Here is a 25,576-nt window from a genome sequence, read left to right on the forward strand (position 1 = left end):
CACATCACATGATACTTCAGCAAAACCTTTTTCCTGATGCCACCATGGCAGCATACTAGTGATAGGCTCCGCCTTTCTCCTCTCCCTCAGGACCAATGAAATAGCATAAATTAAAGGCCAGTTAGGCCCCGCCCCATTCTTCTTTTTGTCCTCATACCTCCACGCACCAGTGAAGAGTAAGCAGTACTATGTTCCCACCTCTGCCTTCAGGCAGCTGCCGGCTGGGTTAAGCCTCTCCCAGTACGAAGTCCCAGTATCAGGCTGCTAAAAGCGCCAGAGTAGCTTGGGAGCTCCTTCTGTGGGTCTCGATGGAGCTGAGCAGTTTTTCCTCTTTAGGAATGAAATCTGCCTTTAAGGTTGGTATCTGCAATGCTTGTTGGGTTTGGGGAGGCCAGCTTTGCATCCTTCTTACCTTTGTCTTCTGTCATTTTCTGCACCTCCTGTTCTTTTCCTCCTGCAGTGGCACTGGTCTGGGTACATTACTCCCCCTAGACAGGTTCTCTGTCCTTTGCTGTCCTAGGCCGGCTGTAGGTATAGCTTATGTTTGTAGGTTGTGTATGTATAGGTTTGGGGCAGGTGGGTATGTGTGTATATATTTATGTATATGGATATGTATATATGTGTATTGTAGGGGATCAGAAGGGTGGACAGCTGGCTCAGAGACAGCCCATTAAAACAAAAGTGGCTTTATTCAGCAAAATGGCAAAATAAACATAAGATAAGACAGACTTGTCTTGTCACACCGTTGTGCACACAGGTACAGCTCACAGTTCAGCAGCACACAGGCTTATAGGTACTAGTTCATGGCTCCAGTCAGAGCTACAGTCTTTATGTGGTTAAGCTCACCCAGCACACCATCCAGCAATGGACATTTTCACACAGCGTGCTGCTGTGTCTCTCCTACTCTTTCAGTCTTTCAGCCCAGCTGACAATAAGCAGGTCTGAAGGGGAAATACCTGCCCTCTTCGATTAATTTCTTCTTAACCCTGCCCCAGGGTTATGTATATATGTTCATGTATATGATTGTGTATACATGTGTGTGTTCTTATGTTGGTTGGTATGTATGTATGTATGTGGGGGGTGGGGGGGGGGGTGTTATATGGAGCGGTATGTGCATGTATTTATATATGCATGCATATTGTTTTAAAAAAAAAAAAAAAAGGGGGGGGGAAAGGAGAGAGTGTGTAGATGTATATATGTGTATGTATATATTTTAGATATACTTTAATAGAGAGAGAAGCGAAGTTGCTGTTGCCTTATCTATTTTTCCTCTTCTCTGTCTTTCTGCGGCTGTCCGTCTCTCAGCTGGTCGTCCCATTTCTCCACGGTTCGAGTATCAGTCACCACCCATACAAAAGACCCTCAACACTTAGGTGGGGATCGTGTTGGTAAGTTTTCAGGAAAAGAGTGCCCTCTAATGCGGATTGCTTTGATCTGCTTCAGCTCCGCGCACCCACGCTCTCAAAGGCCAGAGCCAGAGGCCATAGAAAGGCGGACGTTCTTCAGAGAAGCATAGCTCGGATGTGGCTCCCACTCAGGAGAGAGGTTCCAAGGAGAATGTCTTAGCTCTTCTTTCCCAGACCCAGCACCCCAACAAGAGTCCTGCAGGACCTGTGGCACAGTGCCTATGCCCAGGAGGCTGGTGAGTGAAGTCGGCCTGGTTGAAGTTTGCAGCTGACAGGTAATACCGAATGTCCTTAATACTTATAAGGTGGCACAAAATTTTTGTTTTAAACTCACTGTAATTACTCTAGCTAGCCAGCCCCCTTGTTGCGGGTATGGCCACTAGCAGAACAACCTGCCTCATGGATCACTCATCCTCTCAGTACTCCTGAGGAGGGGGCACAGCCTGCAAATGATTTTAGCTCCCTTGCACCAGAGGAAGATCTGGAGCTACTTGGTGTCCGTTTTTCTTTGGAGAACTGTGTATCCAGGCAGTCATGCAGACCATTACATGGGTTAAAAGACAAAGTCATATTTACCCTTTCAATGAGCAATCACTTTTCCATTAGTTAACTGGTTTAATTCAAGGCGGATATAGCATCGCTGAAATTCATGCCTACAGTGGGACCGGCTGTTGTCCAATAGGGTGGCGGCTGGGAAGGGCCTGCCACTCAACAGAGGCCCTTACCTTGGTGATGGGTACTTTGGGTTTCTGCTCCTAGAATATGGTTGGAGAGGAAATCCTTAGGGCTGATATCTTGGGACCTGGCCAAGATGTATCGGCAAATTTCACTGCGGAAGCAGCAATAGTCTCAACCTGGTGCCTGGCCAAGGGAATGCTATACTCAGTTACGGCTAGGTGTACCCTATGGTTGAGACCCGGGGCTGTGTTTGGCTTCCTAGAAACAAAATTGGAATAGTCACTTTATAGTGCAAGATCTCTGTTTGATATGAAACCAGAAACAGCCATGTCGGAAGTGACAGGAGGATGGTCCGTTCTTCTTCCATCAATAAGCAGGAGAGTAAAAAAAAAAAAAAAATATACAGTATATATATAACTAAAAATAAATAATAATAAATAAAGAGAGAAATGTGTTTCTCCCTTTAGGTTCCGCTCCTCTAGGGGCAACCTTTCATAAGGTCCATAAATGAAAATCTTTGGGTGTACCGCAGGTACCCACAAAACCCTTTTACCGGGTGCATGCCCAGACTTTTAAGGTAAGTCTCAGTGGGCACGCATCACGGGTTACTGGACAGTGGATTGTGCAGATCCCTGGAGGACAGGCACTCATGGTCACTTCGGTGGATTCCTCACTGTTCCTTCTCCGGACCTTTTTCTCCCCCTCGGAGCTGCCAGATCCACCGCAACCACGGCGGTTACAATACTTACAGACACTTCAGACTCAGAGGGGAGCTGTCCTGGTCCCATCTCACAGGAGAGATTGTAGGTTTCCTACCCACCCCTGTTTGTAGGTCGCGGAGGTTGGAGAGAAGCATTCGCTTGCAGCAGATGGCTGGAGGCTTTCGCTAGTTCGTCAGGATTCTTAGCCTTACATCTCAAAAATGTTTTCTTTTCTTTTTTATTCCAAAGGAAGTAAATTTGGCGATTGGTTGGACACATCTCCGCTTTATCAGCCTACCTTTAGCCTATGAATATCTCTAAGAATATTCACAGAGGTTTCAGTGCCATGTCAGTTCCTTTTGGAGAACAGAGTCTCCAGATTCGCTACTACCTGGGCATCATTCCTTTCTACATAAAAAAAAAAAAAAAAAAAAAAAAAAAAGGCCAACTTTTGCTTTCCAACAGTTAAAGTGCGTGTGGGAGCTCTACTGGTTCCCCTGTTTTGCTTCCATCAGAAAAGGACGGTGACGGTCATAAGGAGAATTCTGAGATCAGATGCCTCTACTTCCTGGATGACTTCCAGGTGTCTCAGCCTCCTGGCCCTAATGTTGTCATTCATACTGATGAAACCTTGGGTACATGGGCACCGTTGCTAGTTTCAACTACAATGGAGGAAACAGGATCCGGCGCAGCTATGCTCAGTGTCACGCAGTATGTATAGCGGTCCGCGATGATGGAAAGACCTTGAGGATGTCACGAACCATCTGACTGGATCAATGTGATGAATCATATTGGCAAGACAGCCTGGAAGGCGCACTGCGAGGGTCTGTCGGTCAAGGCAAGCAGCGTTTGCTAGCCAAGGAAGGTAGTCTTGAAAGCGCTGGAAGGTCAGGCAGCCTTTTTTATCACTTTGACCTTGCTACACAGAATCAAGGGTGACCAGTCATCTTGCGGTTGAGCAACAGGACAGCAATTGCGTATTTTCAGCTCCAGGGAGGATCTCGCGGCAATATGCTATTGAGAGATGTAGAACCCAGAATGTCTGGGTAGGACGATCACCAGCAATTTACCTCCTAGGGGACTGGAATACACGGACATACTGTCCATCATGCAAGCTTGCCAGAGCATGAGGGGGAGGCTTGCCCACAGGTGGCCTACCACAGACAGGCTTCTTTGCTTCTCACAGCAAATGCCAATTTAAGAAGAGGTCTGACTCGGTTTCCGCTCCCCAAAGCAGAGAACAGAAGCTGAGTTTCTCCATGAAACTGCAATCAAGCCTATTGTATATGTTTTTCCCCAACCTCTCTCATAATGAATTCCTCTGGAAGCTGTCAAGAAAGAGCATGGTAGTCACGACCACCCCTCCATTCTGACCATAGGAGTCTTGGTGCTTCCTGGCTATCTACTTCAGAATACAGAAGTCGATTCCCCTTCACACATGCAGCAAGCATAATGACGGGAAGGGGAAGCCGCAGAACCTAGATTGCTCCAGAGTTGCTCCAAGAGTGTACTTTGGGGGTGCAAAAGGCACTCTACTAACAGCCTCTATGCCAAGATCTGGAACAAACTTGCGTTTTTTTCTATTTTGCATGGCAAGATATTATTGTTACTGCGCCTCTGGTGGCAGCTGTTCTAGTCTTCTTGTAGGTCAGATTGGACATGAACCTTACCCTATACTCTTTTGAGGTTGCAGGTGTCAGCAAGAACAAGGTTTAATTTGGCCAAAGGCCCTTTAGTTTGCAAAATTTTGAAGACAGTCAGGAGGTTTCATCAACCGCGAGACAGAATCTTTCACAATTAGAATCTTTCGATGCTGTTGGGGTTTATTTCAACTGTTTACTCCAACAGGGCAGTGTTCGGTTTAAGACATCGATTACTAACCAGTATTTAACGCAAATCGTCATACAGAAGTCGGTTCGAGTTTCAAGCCCTAATGCCGCGTACACACGAGTGGACTTTACGGCAGACTTTGTCCTGCGGACTTTTCGATGGACTTTACGACAGACTTTCCGAATGAACGGACTTGCCTACACACGATCAACCAAAGTCCGACGGATTCATACGTGATGACATACGACTGGACTAAAACAAGGAAGTTCATAGCCAGTAGCCAATAGCTGCCCTAGCGTCGGTTTTTGTCCGTCGGACTAGCATACAGACGAGCAGACTTTTCAACCGGACTCGAGTCCGTCAAAAAGATTTGAAACATGTTTCATTTCTAGGTCCGTCAAACTTTTGGGGAAAAAAAGTCCGCTGGAGCCCACACACAATCGAATTGTTCGACGGAAGTCCGGTCATGTGTACGCGGCATTAGAGCTTCAGAAAAGCATATTGCTTTTGTTACAGGAGTAGAGCTGCATCCTGTAGTTCAGCTTATTTCAGAGATAGTGACAGCCCTCCATCTATCAATCATCTGTCCATTGCCTAACTTTCCAGACGTTCAAGCAAGAAAACCACACAAATTGGTCATTCCCAGAGCTTGAAAGAAGTTTCTGTCCACAATTGCTCCTTTCAGTTCATATGATAAGTCTTTCACTGTTCCAGATGGAATTCATCAGGCAAGAGAGGTTGCCTCCTAGCAAGATTGGTTGTGCAGATGGGAAATGGGTTGTGAGCCTCCTTCAGTGGTAGGATGCATCCTCTTCCAGAGGGGTTGAGGCCTCATAGTCGGCCCAGTTGAAAGCATCTATGGATTCATTCTACAGGAAAGTGGCATGCTTTTCCCAGCATACCTTTTCAACCTTTACAGAATAGATCTGGGTGCCCTTGTCATCAGTGGGCTTCGGAGGAATGACTGTTCAGTCTTCTGTCCCATTTGAAAATATATATACTGTATATAATATATATAAAATAATTATTTTGGTTTGTTAAGTAGAACCCACCCTGTCAGCTAGGATATGTATCACTAGTATGCTGCCATGGTGGCGTCAGAAAAACGGAAAATTGTATCATACTTACTGTAATTTTCCTGACGCCAATCCATGGCAGCATACGGACCCACCCTTGTGCGTTTCGGTATCTAGCTTATTATGAAGAATGGGGCGGGGCCTAACTGGCCTTTAATTTATGCTATTTCATTGGTCCTGAGGGAGGGGAGAAAGTATGCTGCCATGGATTGGCTAGTATGCTGCCATGGATTGGCGTCAGGAAAGGAAAATTACGGTAAGTATGATACAATTTTCCGTTTTCTAATTTTAGATTCTGTGGGAGAAGACTTTCAATTGTCGAATGTAATCCTCTCAGTAAGATTAGCCTTTATTTCATCAGTTATTACATACAGTATACTGTACATATCTAAAAACAGCATTAAATACGTATACCAAAGATCCCTTTGAAACTTTTTAACAGTTTGGTCAGTACACTAATTGTTGTATCATCATGTTATACTTCTCAGTTAACATGCAGGAATCCATGCTGACAGCTGTATACTCCTACATAGTCAGGTTAAAAATTGACACATCTATCGAGTTCAACCATACGTGGCATTTACCACACATGTCATTTTCCCACACTAAACTATTTACAAGATATTAAACACAGATTTCGTATGCTCTGTGTCTAATGCCGCGTGCACACTAGCGGACTTTACAGCAGACTTTGTCCGGTGGACTTTTCGAATGAACGGACTTGCCTACACACGATCAACCAAAGTCTGACGGATTCGTACGTGATGACGTACGACCGGACTAAAACAAGGAAGTTTATAGCCAGTAGCCAATAGCTGCCCTAGCGCCGGTTTTTGTCCATCAGAATAGCATACAGACGAGCGGACTTTTCGACCGGACTCGAGTCCATCGAAAAGATTTGAAACGTTTCATTTCTAGGTCCGTCGAACTTTTGGGGAAAAAAAGTCCGCTGGAGCCCACACACGATCGAATTGCCTGACGGACTCCGGTCCGCCGGACCAAGTATGCTGTAAAGTCCGGTCGTGTGTACGCGGCATAAGGCTTCATGTACACAGGTATGTTTTACAACCTCTCCTGAACGATTTAACTTGACAGATAAGTAACTGATGTTTAAAACGTCCGTTTTGCCACGTTTACATGCCGCATTATGCCGCGTTTGCGTTTAGAAGTGATTTTTTTTTTTCTTCAAATAGCCAAAACTAAAGTAAACGGAACGTGGCTAAACGCGAGTTACAGTGTTTAGACATGTTTGGCGCTTGAAATGCCTCTAAACTCAGCTCCTGAACGCATTTTTTTGCGTTCCATAAATGCCTCTAAACACAACTGCCTTGAAACAATACTATGCACTATAAACAACCCTGTGTACATGTACTGATAAGATAACATAGAGGAGAGATCGGGGGCAGTTGAAAAAAAATGGCCAACTGCTCCTAAACGTCCGTTTAGCAGCAGCAGTGTACATGAGGCCTTAAAAGTGCAAAAAAAGCAAACAGGAAATATTGGCACACTAAGCACTTCAGACATTATGGGTTTTTCGTCAGAAAACATGACAGAGAAGTTTGGTATGTGCATAGTTGCCAACATTGCAAAAATAATATGTGGGACACTTTTTTGGCTGTAGGCAGAGCTGTACAATAATTAGGTGGCGGGGCATTCGTTTGTAGGCGTGGCCTAGAAAAAATGTACAAGTGCGTCGCGCGAAAAATGGGCATGGCTTACGTGAAAAGTGGGCGTGGCTTAAATGGGCATGGCTCAAGAGGGTGTGGTTAGAGTCTGAGATGAATGAGAGATGGAGAGGGAAAGGGGGAGAAGGAAAGGGGGAGAGGGGAAAGACGGGACAGCAGCCCCAGATCCTACACAATAGAAATATGTGTATTCTAGAAAGTTTAACAATCAGCAGATAAAGATACTCCAAACACCAGGTGTTAACGCTTCAATCATCCCGACACCATGGTTGTTATGGTGTCAGGATGATTGAAGTGCATTATTTCTATTATTACATTGTAATATAAAATGAAATCATTCAACTCACCATAATGCCGAATCAGTGGGATCCCTGAGCGTGTCACTAGCCACGTCGCCTGCCACCAGCAGAGTCTGTCCTTGCATCAGGTGCCCCCGGCAGAGTCTGTCCTTGCATCAGGCGCCACCAGCAGAGTCTGTCCTTGCATCAGGCGCCCCCGGCAGAGTCTGTCCTTGCATCAGGCGCCCCCGTCAGAGTCTGTCCTTGCATCAGGCGCCCCCGGCAGAGTCTGTCCTTGCATCAGGCGCCCCCGGCAGAGTCTGTCCTTGCATCAGGCGCCCCCGGCAGAGTCTGTCCTTGCATCAGGCGCCCCCGGCAGAGTCTGTCCTTGCATCAGGCGCCCCCGGCAGAGTCTGTCCTTGCATCAGGCGCCCCCGGCAGAGTCTGTCCTTGCATCAGGCGCCCCCGGCAGAGTCTGTCCTTGCATCAGGCGCCCCCGGCAGAGTCTGTCCTTGCATCAGGCGCCCCCGGCAGAGTCTGTCCTTGCATCAGGCGCCCCCGGCAGAGTCTGTCCTTGCATCAGGCGCCCCCGGCAGAGTCTGTCCTTGCATCAGGCGCCCCCGGCGGAGTCTGTCCTTGCATCAGGCGCCCCCGGCAGAGTCTGTCCTTGCATCAGGTGCCCCCGGCAGAGTCTGTCCTTGCATCAGGTGCCCCCGGCAGAGTCTGTATAGAACCCCTCATTGCAGACCCCCTCCATCAGTGAAGATCCCCTCCATCAGTGCAGATCCCCTCCATCAGTGCAGATCCCCTCCATCAGTGCAGACCCCCTCCATCAGTGCAGATCCCCTCCATCAGTGCAGACCCCCTACATCAGTGCAGACCCCCTACATCAGTGCAGACCCCACCTCTATTAGTGCAGACCCCCCCTCTATTAGTGCAGACCCCCCCTCTATTAGTGCAGACCCCCTCAGTGCCGCCCCCCTCTATTAGTGCAGACCCCCCTAGGTGCAGCCCCCCCAATTAGTGCAGCCCCCTCAGTGCAGCCCCCATCTATTAGTGCAGACCCCCCCTCAATGCAGCCCCCCCTCTATTAGTGCAGACCCCCCTTAGGTGCAGCCCCCCCTCAATTAGTGCAGCCCCCCCTCTATTAGTGCAGACCCCCCCTCAATGCAGCCCCCCCTCACCCCCCGCTCAGTGCAGGTGCGGCCGGCCGGTGTTCTGCCTGCCGAGAAAGTTCCCCTCAGCAAGTATGGACCCTCTGTACTGCGCAGGCGCATCGCTTGTGCAGTACGGGGCTGGGGAACTTTCGCCAAGACACGGCGCCGTTGTCTTCTCCTTCAGTGGAGAGGGGAGGGGCCGTGCAGCTAAAGAAGACGCTTCATTGGCTGCACGGATCGAGCCCCCTTCCTCTCTCCACTACACAACACACTGTCACTAGGGGGAAGATCGAGCGGCGGCGCCGGCCGCCATTTTGCTGGAGCCAGCTGCTCCAAAAACAAACAAAAAAACATTCCCGATTTTCCTTATGGAAAATCCCGATTCGGGACAGCCTCCATCTGGGACGAGGGTCCCAAAATCGGGATTGTCTTGGGAAAATCGGGACTGTTGGCAACTATGTATGTGACAGGCAGCAAATGAACAAGTCACGTTATAGCAACCTAGGGCCCTCAAGCTGTTGTGGAACTACTCTTCCCATGAGGCATTGCAAGGCTGGCAGTTACAATTACTCCCAGAGGCATGATGGGACTTGTAGTTCTGCAACAGCTGGAGGGCCCCAGGCTGCCTACCCCTTCTTTATAGCGTATAGACCAGTGTTTCTCAATTTCAGTCCTCAAGGAGCCCCAACAGGTCACCTTTTCATGATTTCCCTCAGATGAAACGGCTGTGGTAATTACTGAGGCAGTGAAACTGATCAAATCACCTGTGCAAAATAATGGACAGCCTGAAAACATGACCTGTTGGGGTGCCTTGAGGACCGGAGTCAAGAAACACTGGTACAGGGGGTCCCCGACTTACGAACATCCGAGTTGCGAACAACTCCTACTTACGAACGGGGCCCGAATGACGTCACTGCCGGACGAATCTTCCTCTCCTTGCTTGACTGAGCCGTTCCTCCGTTCCTGGCCTGCCCATCCACGGGCCTGGCAAGGTCCGGTGGCCTGCCAGGCCGCTAAAACTGCCCGTCGTGGCTGCGGCCTAGTGCGGCCTAGTGAAGCCTCCAGGATCCCCGGTCTTTCCTGTGCCGCTGCCCCGCCGAGGTGCACTGCGGCCGGCCAGCCCGGACTCGGATCACAGACACTGCTGCTGTCTCCATCCATCCATCTCCCTGCTGTGCCATCACACATCAACACATCGGCTCCCCTCTCTCTGGTGTCTCCTGTCCCTGCTGCCATGTAAACTGTAAGAGGGGAGAGCTGTGCTGTGCTGTGGAAATCTAGCACAGTGCTGGGACTCCTGTTTTGGAGGTGACAGGGTCAAAAAAGAGAACCTGTCACCTCCAATTGCTATCACACAGGGAATTGTTTTCTCCTGTGTGATAGCAATAAAGTTTAAATGAAAAAAAATTGATAAAAATAAAAAAAATAAGAAATACAATAATAATTAAATTAATAAAATAAAAAAGAAGTAATTAAAAAAGAATAAGAAAAATAATATTAAAAATAAGAAAATTATACAAAAATAAATAAAAGACTGGATTTGCACTGAAAAAAAGGTACTGTTCCGACTTACAAACAAATTCGACTTAAGAACAAACCTACAGTCCCTATCTTGTTCGTAACCCGGGGACCCCCTGTATAGACCTACAGCTATGGATCACATTAATTAAGAAGTGAAAATAAAAGTAACTATATACAAAGTGCCAAACCGAATTTCATCCTGTTTTCTTTTTAATTTCGACTATAGTAAATTTAAACTTTAAACATTCTTTGGCCACTTTCCCCCACGGCAACGTTTTGGTTTGTTTGAAAGGTTTTTTTTTTTTTTTTTTAACAAACAGTGTACTCTGCATATAACCACCCACAAGGCACATAATACACATAACAACGGTTAGCTGTGAGCTTTTGCAGTGATCAGAAAATATATACTTGAACAGAAATAGAAGTTTAAGCTGCAGTACCTGATATTGTGAATCAAACAAAAGGAGATACATTTCCTAAACATAATACAGGTGAGATATCAGCTTAGAGTTACAGCAGCAGACGACATGCATGCAGCATTTGAACTAGGAAGTAAACCAGTTCAGTTTCAATTTCTAACACTCTATGGTATGCATACAATAGATCAGCTCAGTTCAGTTCATGAAGCACTGCAGTGGCCAGGAAAAAAATTACAGCCTCAATTTGGGCATCTTGTTAGTACGCTTCAATGCTGTCCTTGTTTAATCCAAAAGACTTGAAGCTGATCTGCCATAGATGACCTGGTTAAAAGCGAATTTCAGCTAATACCATGCATGAAAAGTGCAAACATTTTAATGTGTATTCAGGCTGAAATGAGAAGTAGGATTAGTAAAAGCTCATTTTGCCTGGACGCAGAGAGAGCACCATAAAAAACAAGCAGATCTCTGCGTGTAGGAGTGACAGGTGTTTGTATACATCTGCCTGTACAAATCATGGACAAACTGCAGCTGTAGGCTGGTAACCACACATCCAAGCATTACTTCTATACAGGTATAGATGTGTGCCTCTGGAGGCAGACAGTTTGCATCCTAGGATACTCATTTTACCCTGTACATAATTAAAGGGGTTGTAAACCCTCATGTTTTTTCACCTTTTTGCATCCTATGCATTAGGGTGAAAAAACACCTGGCAGTGACCGGGCCCCCCGGCCCCCCTATTTTACTTACCTGAGCACTGAAACTTCATCCGGCGGGGACGCGCTCTTCCTCTGCCCGGGGTTTCTTGGCTCTTGATTGGATAGATTGATAGCAGCGCAGCCATTGGATCCCACTGCTGTCAATCAAATCCAATGACATGGGCGCCGAGTCATACATTCGGCGGCTATGGACGCCGAATGATGGACTCGGGAGCACGCCCACAAGGTAACCCCCTGGGAGAGCACTTCTCCTAGGGGGTTATCTGATGTGGGGAGGAGCCACGAGAGCCGTCAAAGGACCCCAGAAGACGGTGATCGGGGCCACTCTGTGCAAAATGAGCTGCACAGTGGAAGCAAGTATGACATGTTTTTGTTTTTAAAAAAAAAAAAAAATAACAGCTTTACAATCACTTTAATGCTTGGATTTGCAGTTGCAATTCTGTTCCAATGCCCCTCCTGTGCAATAAGGCTGGGTTTACACTATCTCCACATGCGGCACACAGCAGGGGTCCGGTGCGTCCCCGTTCACAGTTTCAGGTCCGTTTTCAGCATGAATTTTTGGCTGAATTCGGACCTGAAACGGACCAAAAGACACACAGGACTCCTGTGCAAATTCCCACCGGAGATATGTGAACCGGCTCCATAAAGAGGCGGTCAAAATCTCCTGCTATTGCAAATTGGACGCGGGGAAACCCGCATCCAACTTGCAATAGTATGAACCCAGCCTAAGTCAGATCGATAAAGATATGGGGGGGGTTAACTGGAGAGAGTGTAAAATTTGGTGCAGCTTTGATGGAAACCAATCAGCTTTCAGGTTTTATTGTCAAAGCTTTATTGAAGAAGCTGAAGTTAGAAGCTGACTGGCTACCACGCACAGCTGCACCAGATTGTGAGTGCTCCAGTTTTAGTAAATCTCCCTGTGTTTTTTTGTGAATGACTTTGAGTGGCCTGAACAGAGCTTTCACCTCAACCTTGTTGAACACCTTTAGGTTGACTTGAAACATCAATTGCAAGCTGGTTGTTCTTCAGCTTGTTTTGGCTGACTGGGCAGAAATTCCTACAGTCACACTGCAAAATCTTGTGGAAAGCCTTCTTAGAAGACGGGAGTCAGTAATAGCCACAAAAGGGGGCCAACTCTATATTATCACCCATCGTTTTGGAATGGGATGTAAAACAAGGTCATATACGGTAGGTGGGATGTATCCACATATTTTGGGTTCATCTAAAGATGTGTATGACAAGTTTTATATGTTCACATTTTTAAGGGTTATCCTGCAACCACTCAACCTCCAGACCAATCCTGACATTTCTCACATACAGTATCTCATAAAAGTGAGTACACCCCTCCAGGGGTCAAGTTCTGGAAAAAAAAGTGTGGGAACTCACCCAAGATTCCAGCCCCCCACCTCAGAAATAAATGTATCCCCATCCCCGCCCAGAATTATCCGCATCCCTTTCCACAATGTATCCCCATCCCCGACCAGCATCATCCATCCCCCTCCTCAATGTATCCCTATCCCCGCCCAGCATCGTCCATCCCGCTCGACAATGTATCCCTATTTCTGCCCAGAATTATCTCCATCCCTCTCCACAATGTATTCCCATCCCCGCCCAGCATCATCCATCCCTCTCTACATTCTACAATGGATCCCCATCCCCGCCCAGAATCCTGGAGAGGGATGGATTATGCTGGGCGGGGATTGGGATACAATGTGGAGAGGGATAGATGATGCTGGACGGGGATGGGGATACATTGTGGAGAGGGATGGATGATGCTAGGCGGGGATGGGGATACATTGTGGAGAGGAATGGATGATTCTGGGTGGGGATAATCATGATGGAGTTGCATTGTGAAAATGGATGAGGATGATGGAGTTGCATTGTGAAGATGAATGAGGATGACTCTGGGTGAGGATGAGAGTTACATAGTGAAGAGGCTCTCCATCCATGTAACTCTCATCCATTTTCACAATTCAGACATGATACAGGAGAAGGTCAGAGACTGAGGACATGATACAGGAGATGGTCAGAGACTGAGAACATGATACAGGAGATGGTCAGAGACTGAGGACATGATGCAGGAGATGGTCAGAGACTGAGGACATGATGCAGGAGATGGTCAGAGACTGAGGACATGATGCAGGAGATGGTCAGAGACTGAGGACATGATGCAGGAGATGGTCAGAGACTGAGGACATGATGCAGGAGATGGTCAGAGACTGCAGACATAGTACAGGAGATGATCAAAGACTGCAGACATACTACAGGAGATGGTCAGAGACTGCAGACATACTACAGGAGGGTCAGAGACCGCAGACATGATACAGGAGATGGTCAGAGACTGCAGACATACTACAGGAGATGGTCAGAGAGTATGTGGACATGATACAAGAGATGGTCAGAGAGTGTGAGGACATGATACAAGAGATGGGGTTGGAGAGCACTGGGGATCGGAGAGCGCAAGGGGTGGAGAGCACTGGAGGGGACGGGGAGCACAGGAGGAGCCGAAGGGCACTGGGGGAGCTGGAGAGTATTGGGTGTCTGGAGAGCACTACGGGGCTGGAGAGCACCGGGGATCGGAGAGCGGGGGGGGCGGAAAGCACCGGGTGGGGGTGGAGCACAGGGGGAGGGGGCGGAGAACACGGGGGCGCAGAAGATCACTGGGGGAGCTGGAGAGCACTGGGGGGGGACTGGAGAGCACTGGGGGAAGGGAGCACAGAGGGGGATGGAGAGCACTGGGAGGAACTGGAAAACACTGGGGGAAACTGGAAAGCACTGGGGGAGAGCACAGGGGCGTGGAGAGCACTGGGGGGGAACTGGAAAGCACTGGGGGGAGAGAGAGCACTGGGGGAGCTGAAGAGCATGGGGGAGGCAGCAAAAGAAGCTGGATAGGAGGAATTGATCTTATCATATTCCTCCTGCAGCCGCTGAATGTTTGCAAAAGGGAGAGGAGGAGAAGCGGTTGCAGAAGGAATATGCAAAGATCAATTCCTCTATATGCCGCTGCCCCCGCCACTCCTCCTATCCAGGCACACAGGGAGGCTTCTGCCAGGGCAAGCATTCACTTTTTTCCCTGTCCGGCAGGCGGCAACAGGCGATGGGATCGGGATCCATGTGTTAAATTTGGTGTTATCGCTCTCACTCTCTCATACTGGTCACTGGAAGTTCAACATGGCACCTCACGGCCTCACTGAGAATCTGAAAAAAAGAATTGTTGCTCTACATAAAGATGGCCTAGGCTATAAGAAGATTGCCAAGACCCTAAAACTGAGCAACAACACGGTGGCCAAGACAGCGGTTTAACAGTCCAGGTTCCACTAAGAACAGGCCTTGACCATGGTCGACCAAAGAAGTTGAGTGCACATGCTCAGTGTCATATCCGGAGGTTGTCTTTGGGAAATAGATGTATGAGTGCTGCCAGCAATGCTGCAGAGGTTGAAGGGGTGGGGGTCAGCCTGTCAGTGCTCAGACCATACGCCGCACACTGCATCAAATTGGTCTGCATGGCTATCGTCCCAGAAGGAAGCCTCTTCTAAAGATAATGCACATAAAGCCCACAAACAGTTTGCTGAAGACAAGCAGTCTAAGGACATGGATTACGGGAACCATGTCCTGTTGTCTGATCAGACCAAGATAAACTTATTTGGTTCAGATGGTGTCAAGCGTGTGTGGCGGCAACCAGGTGAGGAGTACAAAGTCAAGTGTGTTTTGCCTACAGTCAAGCATGGTGGTGGGGTTGTCGTGGTCTGGGCCTGCATGAGTGCTGCTGGCACTGGGGAGCTACAGTTCATTGAGGGAACCATGAATGCCAACATGTACTCTGACATACTGAAGCAGAGCACGATCCCCTCCCTTTGGAGACTGGGCCGCAGGGCAGTATTCCAATATGATAACAACCCTAAACACAAGACGACCACTGCCTTGCTAAAGAAGCTGAAGGTAAAGGTGATGGACTAGCCAAGCATGTCTCCAGACCTAAAACCTATTGAGCATCTGTGGGGCATCCTCAAACGGAAGGTGGCTGGTCACCAATCATTAGATCAGCAGTCAGCTCACCTCCCTAGAGGCCCCTTATAGCTTACAGTCCCCTTATATCAGTGCCCCTGCCCCCCCCCGGAGACCTCCAGCCTTTTTTAAGACCTCCATGTGAATCGCCTTACCGGGACTCGGGAGCAAGGAAGTGTGAGAGCCGGAGGGGTGGAGCAGGGACGAGGCGCGGCTCTACAACTATTTTCCTCCGCTATGCAGAGTTTGTTCTGGTACAAAATGATTGGTAAGGAGATCATCGAGGCTAGGGGAGAGAAGCGCCAAGCGGTAGAACCGGAGAAATTAAGGCAGAGGCGCAGCCGACAGGAATAATCACTGGGTTGAGGATACTCCACTGAGTGAATTTCTTCCGGCATTGGCTTCATCCCCAGGAGCCTCTCATGGGGCAACCTACTGGCTCTGGGCCCTCGGGCAGTGCCCGAGCGCGAGACGGGTCAGTCCAGCCCTGGTCAGCAAACATGTGTCCGCTGACATCTGCTGCTCCATAGGGGAGACTACAAGGTCTGATTGGGTCTGCCTGAAAAACTGACAGGAGGACCTAATTGGACAGGCCATGTGAAAGGGGCCTTAATCTGTCAGCTGTTGTCGGTGCTCCCTGCAGCGGCACTGGCTGACACAGGGGAGTGGGATCATGTGACTGGACCAGAGCGAGCTGAAAATAAGTAAGCATCTTTCCTTTACCCTAGGTTCACACTTCCGCGTGTGACTGCGGGCAACCCGCAACCACCCGCAGTGAAAACGCACTGCTCTGCAGAAAAGCACAGGCTGCCATTCATTCTGAATGGCACTCCCACGCATAAAAAAATAAATAAATCGCAGTTTGGGTACGGCAGGGAAATCACAATCAAAAAGACTATGTAATTTCCCTGCGACCATGTTTTTGAAAAGTTGCATGCACCTTCTTTTTTTTTTTTTGTAGAAATGCAGGCACGGCAGCCTGTTGAAATGAATAGGCTGGAGTGCCTGTGCAAATGAAACCCGCAAACACGCGGAGATGTGAACCTAGTAGAACAGGTTAGTCAGTACAGGTTTAAAAGGGGGGGGGGTTAGTTTTAGGAGTAGTTAGGGTTAAGCTGCAATTCCACTTTAAATGTATTTAGATCATCTGTCTCTGGTTAGTGTTTTTAAATACAAAGCAAATTACTGTTGTGGCATTGGCACGACACTCTAGGACTAATCATAAAACATGAGATAAATGCAACATGATAAAAATAAAAAACAGTAATAACATTATGAAGAAGGGGTAACCAGTGATCACTTTAAATAGCTTACCACTCTTACCAACCAATTTCCGTCTCCTTTAAGCAGTGTCAATAGGACTAAGCCAGACAGCTGTCCCTTTAACAGTGTGTAGACAGCAGACAGCTGGGAAAGTAGTTGTCAGTCACTTCCTTATCCATACATGGGGGCAGAGAGAGAATTCATACTGCAAAACTGAGAATATAAAGCTGTGGAAAAGTAGAACTAAAGGGTTGCTCCGTCCCCTTTATCCATGCCTTCTCCAGTCAAAAGGGGATGTGTCCAGACACCCTTTCCAGTTGTGACATTCCTTACCAAAGCATATGATTGGCTTCAGAAATAAGACTGACTAGTGAACAGACCAATTGGAAATCTGCTTTACAGCAAGCTGTGTGTTAACTCCACACTGCCAACAGGGCTTCATTGCAGAGAACTGTTTGTTCCCTCATTACAAAGTAGCTAGTCACTGATCAAAGTAAGAGGATTGTAAAATCCCACAATGCCAAGTTTTCAGTACTGAAAACAATCCAACACAGTTGAATACTGTCCCTGAGGCTCTTTTTATTTGCATAAAACCTCGTTCACACAGACAGCGAGTTTCCCACGCCTTTTTAAAAGTGTGGTGAATCACTTTTCAGAGGTGGTTGAGCGGTGGTTTGCAGGTGCAGGCTCCTGTGTCAGGTAAGTGACACATAATGGGCTACTATGCGATGCATAGTAGCCAATTCTGCTTTACCTTTGCAGGGAAACAAAGAGGAAGTAAACCCATCTCTTTAAATTAGCCTTAGAACCTGTGTAATTAATGTGTGTTTGGGTTTAAAGGGAACCTAGCTCTGAGGATCTTGAGTGGGGAACCCTACGCCAAAATTAAAAAAAAAAACACTGAGTGGGCCCCCCGCCCCAGGACCATACCAGACTGATCTGGTATGGATTTTGAGGGGAAATCCCACATAAAAAAAAAAAACAGCGTGGGGTCCCCCAAAATCCCACCACCCAGGGTTGTCGGGAAGAGGCCCTTGTCCCCATTAACATGTGGGCAAGGTGCTTTGGGGTGGGGGGCACAGACCCCCCCTGCCCAAAACACCCAACCCCCCCATGTTGAGGGTATGTGGCCTGGTATGGTCCAAGGGGGGGCGCTTCATAGCAGACTCAAAGGGCCTGGTATTGTTGGATCCCGTTCATTGAAATCAGACATGAAGTCATAGGGCAAAGTCGGATCAGAAGTCGTCCGACTTCTATGTCGGAGCAGTGTGAACCAAAACCTAGAAGCTGATTGGTTACTTTACACAGCTGCACCAGGTTCTGTGTGCTCTAGTTTTAGTAACCCCCCCCCATGGACTTCAATGGGTGTGCACTGCCTGCCAATCCTGATATGCTAAATTACATTTGATGCACTCTGAAGCATTGCAATTGTGGCAATATAAACTGACCTGAGCACCCACAATTTTATTTTGAAGGTAGGCGATGGTAAAAATGTAGCTCAATCGCCTATATTTACCATCCATGTGAACTAAGCGACACAAATTTTAAGGACTGGCTTTCTGGGGTCTACTCTTTATTTTAGGGCTAGATCATTGCAGTTATCGCACAGTGCAGTGTGATTTGAGCCCATTCAGTTTGAATATGTTGAATCACATTGGACGGCAACAAAAGTAGTGCATACATTACTTTAAAAAATGCACTGCAACCGGACCACATAGTACTTTTGTATCATGAAGTTCGGTGCAGGCAATGCACTGCATTTGTGACCTGCTTTTGGGGTGTCGTTAACTTAACACTGACCAACACGGCAGATCGCAATTGCAGTGCGTTTTTAACGCAGTTCAGGAAAAACACATTAAACGATGGTTTCTCCACACCACGTTTTGGTATGAACAGGCACCTAAGGGTTACGCAGTACATGGACAGTGCTCAACTGTGTTGTTTATAGTGCATTAATACAGAAAACATCAGTAACAAGCAACTGGCCACTGGCCCCACCTATAACTAGCTTTCACAGCAAGGAGCCCATGGAAGGGCGATGCATGCAAAACAAAACCAAAGAAAATTCCCAGCTCAACTCACCAGCCAGACTGCAACCAACCAAATTATCCTGTCTAACAGTTTGTGTTAAAAATAGGGGTTTAGTCTGCACACATTTGCAAATACATGCATAAGCTGCAGAGCGGCTCCAAGGCACCCCAATATTAACTGCAGTCCTAACTTTTATAAAATGTTGAGAGCCTCCATAGTAGGAGCACATGCATTTTAATGGATATATAGAGGGCAGGTGAGCCTATAGGGAGCCCACCCTTCTTAAAGGCACAGGGGTGCACTGGGCACCCAGCACATAGCACAATGGCAGCAAAGCTGTCCAATGCGTCCCCTCACCAGTATTACATCAGAAACAAACAACTGGCCACTGCATGTGCTTCCACTATGGAGGCTCTCATAAATTTACAAGAGTTAGGACTGCAGATATCACTGGGGTGCCGTGACATGGCTCTGCAGCTTATGCATGTATTTGCAAATGTGTGCAAACGAAAACCCTGTTTTTAACGCAAACTGTTAGTCAGGATAATTGGGTTGGTTGCAGACAGGATGGTGAGTTGAGCTGGGAATTTTCTTTGGTTTTGAATCACAGGAAACAATCTATGATCCTAAGGCTCTAAGTACTATTTTTTATGAATACACTGTCAGACATATTTAATGTTAAGGTCACCATACATGTTACAATCTGACCATTCGACTTTTGTACAATCATCTTTAGATTTACCAAATCCATGTGTAGCTGGTGCCCCGCAATTTCTGCAGTCTGAGACTTACATTAACACAGATAAGCTGACAGAGAAAAGTTCAGAGTATCTGCAGCTATGATGAGTTTCTTCCCCCTCCTCCCTTTTTCTCTTCAAGGGGGGATTTTCTTAGCGGTCTGGTTACGTATCGCTGTATGATCTTCTGGGTGAGCAGATCTTTCTATTATAATGTTTGATGTATATTATGTTTCTGATTATGTAATTACTGTATATTTTATTGTATTTTCTGTTTTATAGACTGTTCCTCCTGAAGAAGCGCTTTCAATCCACGAAACTAGTAGACGATCAGTTTGTCTATACCCCACATCAACAGTTATCTTTCGGGTGAACCCATTAGTAGTCTGTGGTTGAATAATATCTCCTGTCCTTTGTATGTGTTTTTTTTTTTTTTTTATGTATTAATATTATACTGTATTTTTATAATAAAAAAATGTTTGTGCATCAGTACCGAGATAGTCCAGTACAACCTACTTGATGGGTATATATCCATGGTCAGTCACAGCAACTGTCCTGATAGACTCTTCTTGTCCTGTTTTTCTATATTAATTTGGATGATGGTACTTTATTAACTACTGCTAGTTCTTTGTTATGTGAGGCAACACTCATAAACTTTACTCTTCACTGACTGGATGTATACAGGCTTTTCAGCCTGAAAGAGGGAGAGAGCTGCCTGTCATGTCTGTATGTGCTTTTTCACCCCCCTCCTTCTCCCTGTTTCACTGACTCACTGAGATTAATGTAATGTCAGCTGACTTACACGGGCTATTTTGTTCCTTCCTGTGTTCCTATTGGCAGGAGGAAGAAAGCCAATTAAAGGAGCAGTTACAGGAACCAATCGATGATGCAAAGGATTCTGGAGAGCGTAGTCCCTTTCTAAAAAGGTCCCATAGCTTTCTATGGGGACAGAAATACAAGAGCCAGCATGCTCTAGGAGGCAGGAAACAAAAGACTCCATCTTGCTTATCTGAGGAGATTCTCAGTGACCATGAGGCAGTGAAAGAGATCAGACCTGAAGGGGAGATGCTGTCTCTCAAATGATCTGCCCACGCAAATCAGGCCTCTGCCGCCAGTTGGGACATCCAGCCTGAGAGAGGGGGATTCCAGGTGCATATCGAGGCACACCTGCACCGACGGTGAAGCGTTCCAGTGTGAGGTGACTAGTTGAGTCACCGGTTTAACCTGCTGTTCCAGGACGTTTGTTTTGGCCTTGACCACAGGATTTGGTGATAGGGCATTTTGCCTATCTGCAGGGAACAGAGACACTTCACCATAAGAGGAGCATGAACACTGTATACAGACATTGTTGCTGGTAGTCATCTTGAGGGATAAGGCTATCTATTTCTGCGGACACTGTAAACAGACATTATTGTCCTCTCACCTTGCTTAGGAGGATCCTGCCTGTTTCACTTGATAATCTGGGCCAGTTGTGTTGTTTGGGCCTGCTGTACAGGAGTTTAAATGCACCAACGAGAGTGGCTAGCTGAAGACACCAAATCTTATCTTTTCTTCAAAAGGACTGAAGCTACTAGTGCCATACGGATCTGCACACGCATATTCAGGGCTCTGCATATGCAGTGGGTGTGTGGGACAGTTTATCTAAGGAGTTAAGCCATTACCTGTTGACTTGTATAGAGTGTTTAAAGCGGGGTTCCACCCAAATTTTGAACAATATCTGTATGTATTCTCTTCCTTGCCTAGATGCTGACATGCCGTTTAAAAAAATTGAAATCGCCGTAATTACCTTTTATTTTTCTATTCTTCTTTGCACTTCCTGGTTCTCCTCCCGTGGGATTAGGCGTGTTTCTAGCCTCTCCCAGACTCCTGGGAGCTAGTCTCAGGCTTCCCAGGATGTCACTGAGCATGTGCGGGAACGAGCAGTGAATGCTGGGAGCACAGCATTCACTGCATCCAGGAAATAAATGCTTGTGGGCTTCAAATGCCCACAATGAAGATGGAAACCGCCTGCAGTGAATAATATAAGTTATTCTTTCCAACGAAATCTGCCACAGGCGGACATATTACACACAATATGTGAGTATGTAATGCTGAGAAGAAAAGTTTGTGAATGAACTCAAGAAAAAAAAAAAACGATAGATAGGTGGACCCCCGCTTTAAAGTTGGGCCTGTGGTGTCAGGGGACAGAAGAGAGAGGCCTGGCACAAAGGGGGTCATTCCTCTGCTCTCCTCCTACCTGGACTCATAGAGCCAACCTGACCTGAGTAAAGATAACCAATCCAATTTAAAGTGTTATATTTACCATTTAAGTGTGCCTCTGCTCTTGGGGACATTCTCAGGTTTGGAATCCACAGAAAGCAGCTTGAATATAGGATTGAGAGCTCTATTGCTCTTAAATCTGTTATTGTTCTCTAGTTGATTACTTGAATATATATTGTTACTGTTTGTTATTCTTTCACAGAAATATTGCAGTAAAGACCATTTCTGTGTTTTATTATAACATGTGTGTTTCTCATTAATCATTGCACTTACACTATTGCCAGGTGTGCCAAGAGGGGCAGAGACTGTTATTGGGGTTGAGAGGCAGAGTAACGGACTGAACAAACTAAGCAGCTCCTACATGGGTATTGCTACGCATGTAATATGAGGACCTACCTAATCTGTCAATTCCATTTGTATTCAATACGGCAGGCCCTTGCACTACATAGCTGGTAGATCTAATGGAGATTATACAGTCAGATTTTAAAGGTGTATAGTGAGTTTTGAGATTGCAGAAACCAATTGTAACCAGGTTTCATTTGTCAGAGCAGAAAAACATTACATTTTTTTGCTTACTATGGAGTAGTGCACTTTTCACATAGTGATAGGACTTTGCACTGTCATATTACATTTACTTGTTTATGTTTAGTCACTGTAATAAAAGGTAGATTGTCCCTGCATTATATTTTTATTGTTAAACAAACTAAATATAATAGACCTATTGTTTTTGCAAATAATTTTTAACATGAAATATTGGTTGTGTAAAGAAAAAATGTTCACTTGCTCTTATTAAACTGTAACCTGATTTTTAATGACATGCTCCCATTACAGCACCCCCAGGCAATTTCAAAGGATTGCCCATGAACCCAGATCTTTTTATTCACACAGCTGTGCACAAGGACATACTTTCCATGTACATGAATGGATTTTTAAGGTTGCATAATCCCACAGAAATGAGGAGATAATTTAAAGCTAAATTCTGGTTTACAGCTAAACAGTTGCCATTTATAAACTGTATGTGAACTGATTTCTCTGATAAAGGTAAGCAAACTGTTCAGTCTTGTGATCCAGAAACCCCTGTCATACACCATAGCCAGGTTGACGGGGGGGCCTCCTATCAGTGCCAGCCATCAGTGCCATCTATCAGTGCTGCCTATCAGTGTCAGCCATCAGTGCTGCCTATCAGTGCCAGCTATCACTGCCGCCTATCCGTGCCTCCTATCAGTGCCAGCCATTAGTGCCAGCCATCAATGCCTCCTATCAGTGCGGCCTATCAGTGCCTCCTATCAGTGCTGCCTATCAGTGCCAGCCATCAGTGCCTCCTATCAGTGCAGCCTCATCAGTGCCCATCAGTGCAGCCTCATCAGTATATATGTTTGTGTGTGTGTGTGTGTGTGTGTGTGTATATATCTGTCATTGCAGTATGCACACATACAATGATATTGAACACAAACAAAAACCATCACAAACACACACAGAAACCATCACAAACAAATACTGACATTATACACACACAAACCATGACACCCAAACAATAGAAAATACTTTCTGGAGACAGGGGTACTTAAGAAATTTTTTTAGACCTGCAGGGGTACTTCACCGTAAAAGGTTGAGAAACACTGGCCTAGGCTATAAGAAGATTGCCAAGACCCTGAAATAGATGTATGAGTGCTACCAGCATTGCTGCAGAGGTTGAAGGAGTGAGGGGTCAGCCTGTCAGTGCTCAGACCAATACGCCACACACTGCATCAAATTGGTCTGCATGGCTGTCATTCCAGAAGGAAGCCTTTTCTAAATATGCTGCACAAGAAAGCCCACAAATAGTTTGCTGAAGAAAAGCAGACTAATGGGGCGTACACACGGATTTTTCGACCGGACTGGTCTGACGGACGCCGACGGACCAAATCTCGCGGACAATCTGATCGTGTGTGGGCTCCACCGGACCTTCAGCGGACTTTTGCAGTTGCAAATCTGACGGACTTTAGATTTGGAACATGCTTCAAATCTTTACGTCGTAACTCCGCCGAACCTAGAAATCCGCTCGTCTGTATGCTAGTCCAAGGGACAAAAAACGTCGCTAGGGCAGCTATTGGCTACTGGCTATCAACTTCCTTATTTTAGTCCGGTGTACGTCATCACGTACGAATCCGTCGGACTTTGGTGTGAGCGCGTGTAGGCAAGTCCGTCCATTAAAGTCCCTCGGATGTCCGTCAAAAGTCCGTCGAAAGTCCGCTGGAAAATTTGTCGGACCAGTCCGGTCGAAAAGTCCACCTGTGTGTACGCGGCATAAGATCATGGATTACTGGAACCATGTCCTGTGGTCTGATGAGACCACGATAAACTTATTTGGTTCAGATGGTGTCAAGCGTGTGTGGCGGCAACCAGGTGAGGAGCACAAAGACAAGTGTGTATTGCCTACAGTCAAGCATGGTGGTGGGAGTCTCATGGTCTAGGGCTGCATGAGTGCTGCTGGCACTGGGGAGCTACAGTTCATTGAGAGAACCATGAATGCCAACATGTACTGTGACATACTGAAGCAGAGCACGATCCCCTCCCTGGGCGACAGGGCACTATTCCAACATGATAATGACCCCAAACACACCTCCAAGATGACCACTGCCTTGCTAAAGAATCTGGGGGTAAAGGTGATGGACTGGTCAAGCATGTCTCCAGACCTAAGCCCTATTGAGCATCTGTGGGGCATCCTCAAATGGAAGGTGGTGGCGCGCAAGGTCTCTAACATCCACCAGCTCCGTCATGTCTTCATGGAGGAGTGGAAGAGGACTCCAGTGACAACCTGTGAAGATCTGGTGAACTCCATGCCCAAGAGGTTTAAGGCAGTGCTGGAAAATAATGGTGGCCACACAAAATATTGACACTTTGGACCCAGCTTGGACATTTTCACTTAGGGGTGTACTCACTTTTGTTGCCAGCGGTCTAGACATTAATGGCTGTGTGTTGAGTTATTTTGAGGGGACAGCAAATTTACATTGTTATACAAGCTGTACACTCACTACTTTACATTGTAGCAAAGTGTCATTTCTTCAGTGTTGTCACATGAAAAGATATAATAAAATATTTACAAAAATGTGAGGGGTGTACTCACTTTTGTGAGATACTGTACCTGAATAATAAAAAGTTTCCATTATACACCAAAGACCCAAATGAAAACAATTGATTGAAACAATTGCCATGCTCAAGAAAATAGCATGACTTATCTCTCCTAGGATTCTCATACTTTCACTGAATATGGTCTTAAAATGTTAAAGGGACCACACTTGTATTACTATCATAAAATGTATTCTACTCTACATCCGTTTCCAGAGAAAGAAGCTATTATTGTCCAATAACTTCCTAACTGTTGGCACAGCAGTCTCTTCTGTGAAGGGATGCTTTTGTTTGCGAAGACAGTTGCTAAGAGTTTAAACGCCTACTTTTCATAAACATCACTCCTACAGGACCTGGACATTAAACACTCTGCTATTTGTTGCCTCCCTGCAAAAAGCCAAGGCTTTATTTTCACTGGATCAGGAAGAGATGAGAATTGAAACAATGTATGTTTGTTTCTTTATAAACATCACAGGCTACATAAATATGAACAAGGAAGACATAAGTATTCAGAAGCAGCGAGAGCTTTACATCCTGCAGAGTAGGAGCCATCTTTTCTATGACAAATCAAAGCAGTAGGGTCAGACAAAGACACAGCATTGTACAAGGGAAGGCTTCCCTTATTTAATAAAGGTCATAATCAAGGAAGATCAAGGAAGATCAGATACTATCAAAAGTCATGCCAACCACACCGTGCACATGATAG

The 25,576-nt window shown here is 46.4% G+C and overlaps 1 protein-coding gene across 4 annotated transcripts in view; it reads right to left on the reverse strand.

Moving 5' to 3' along the window:
- Positions 1-25,576, reverse strand: part of DAO (D-amino acid oxidase) — a 73,519-nt gene that overhangs the window by 42,178 nt on the left and 5,765 nt on the right. The window contains exon 1 of one of the 4 annotated variants that reach the window (XM_073630032.1): positions 16,796-17,056. The exons of 1 other annotated variant lie outside the window; for it this stretch is intronic. Coding sequence is in view for 1 of the 3 variants with exons in the window: in XM_073630014.1 (XP_073486115.1) it covers positions 10,773-10,816 (44 nt within the window). In the remaining 2 variants the exon portion in view is untranslated. Of the gene's footprint in view, positions 1-10,772; positions 10,924-16,786; positions 17,057-25,576 lie in introns of those variants that run through there. 2 more of the 4 variants (XM_073630022.1, XM_073630014.1) reach the window with 2 other exon arrangements.

Source organism: Aquarana catesbeiana, linkage group LG01 (assembly GCF_042186555.1).
Source record: "Aquarana catesbeiana isolate 2022-GZ linkage group LG01, ASM4218655v1, whole genome shotgun sequence".
NCBI lineage: Eukaryota > Metazoa > Chordata > Amphibia > Anura > Ranidae > Aquarana > Aquarana catesbeiana.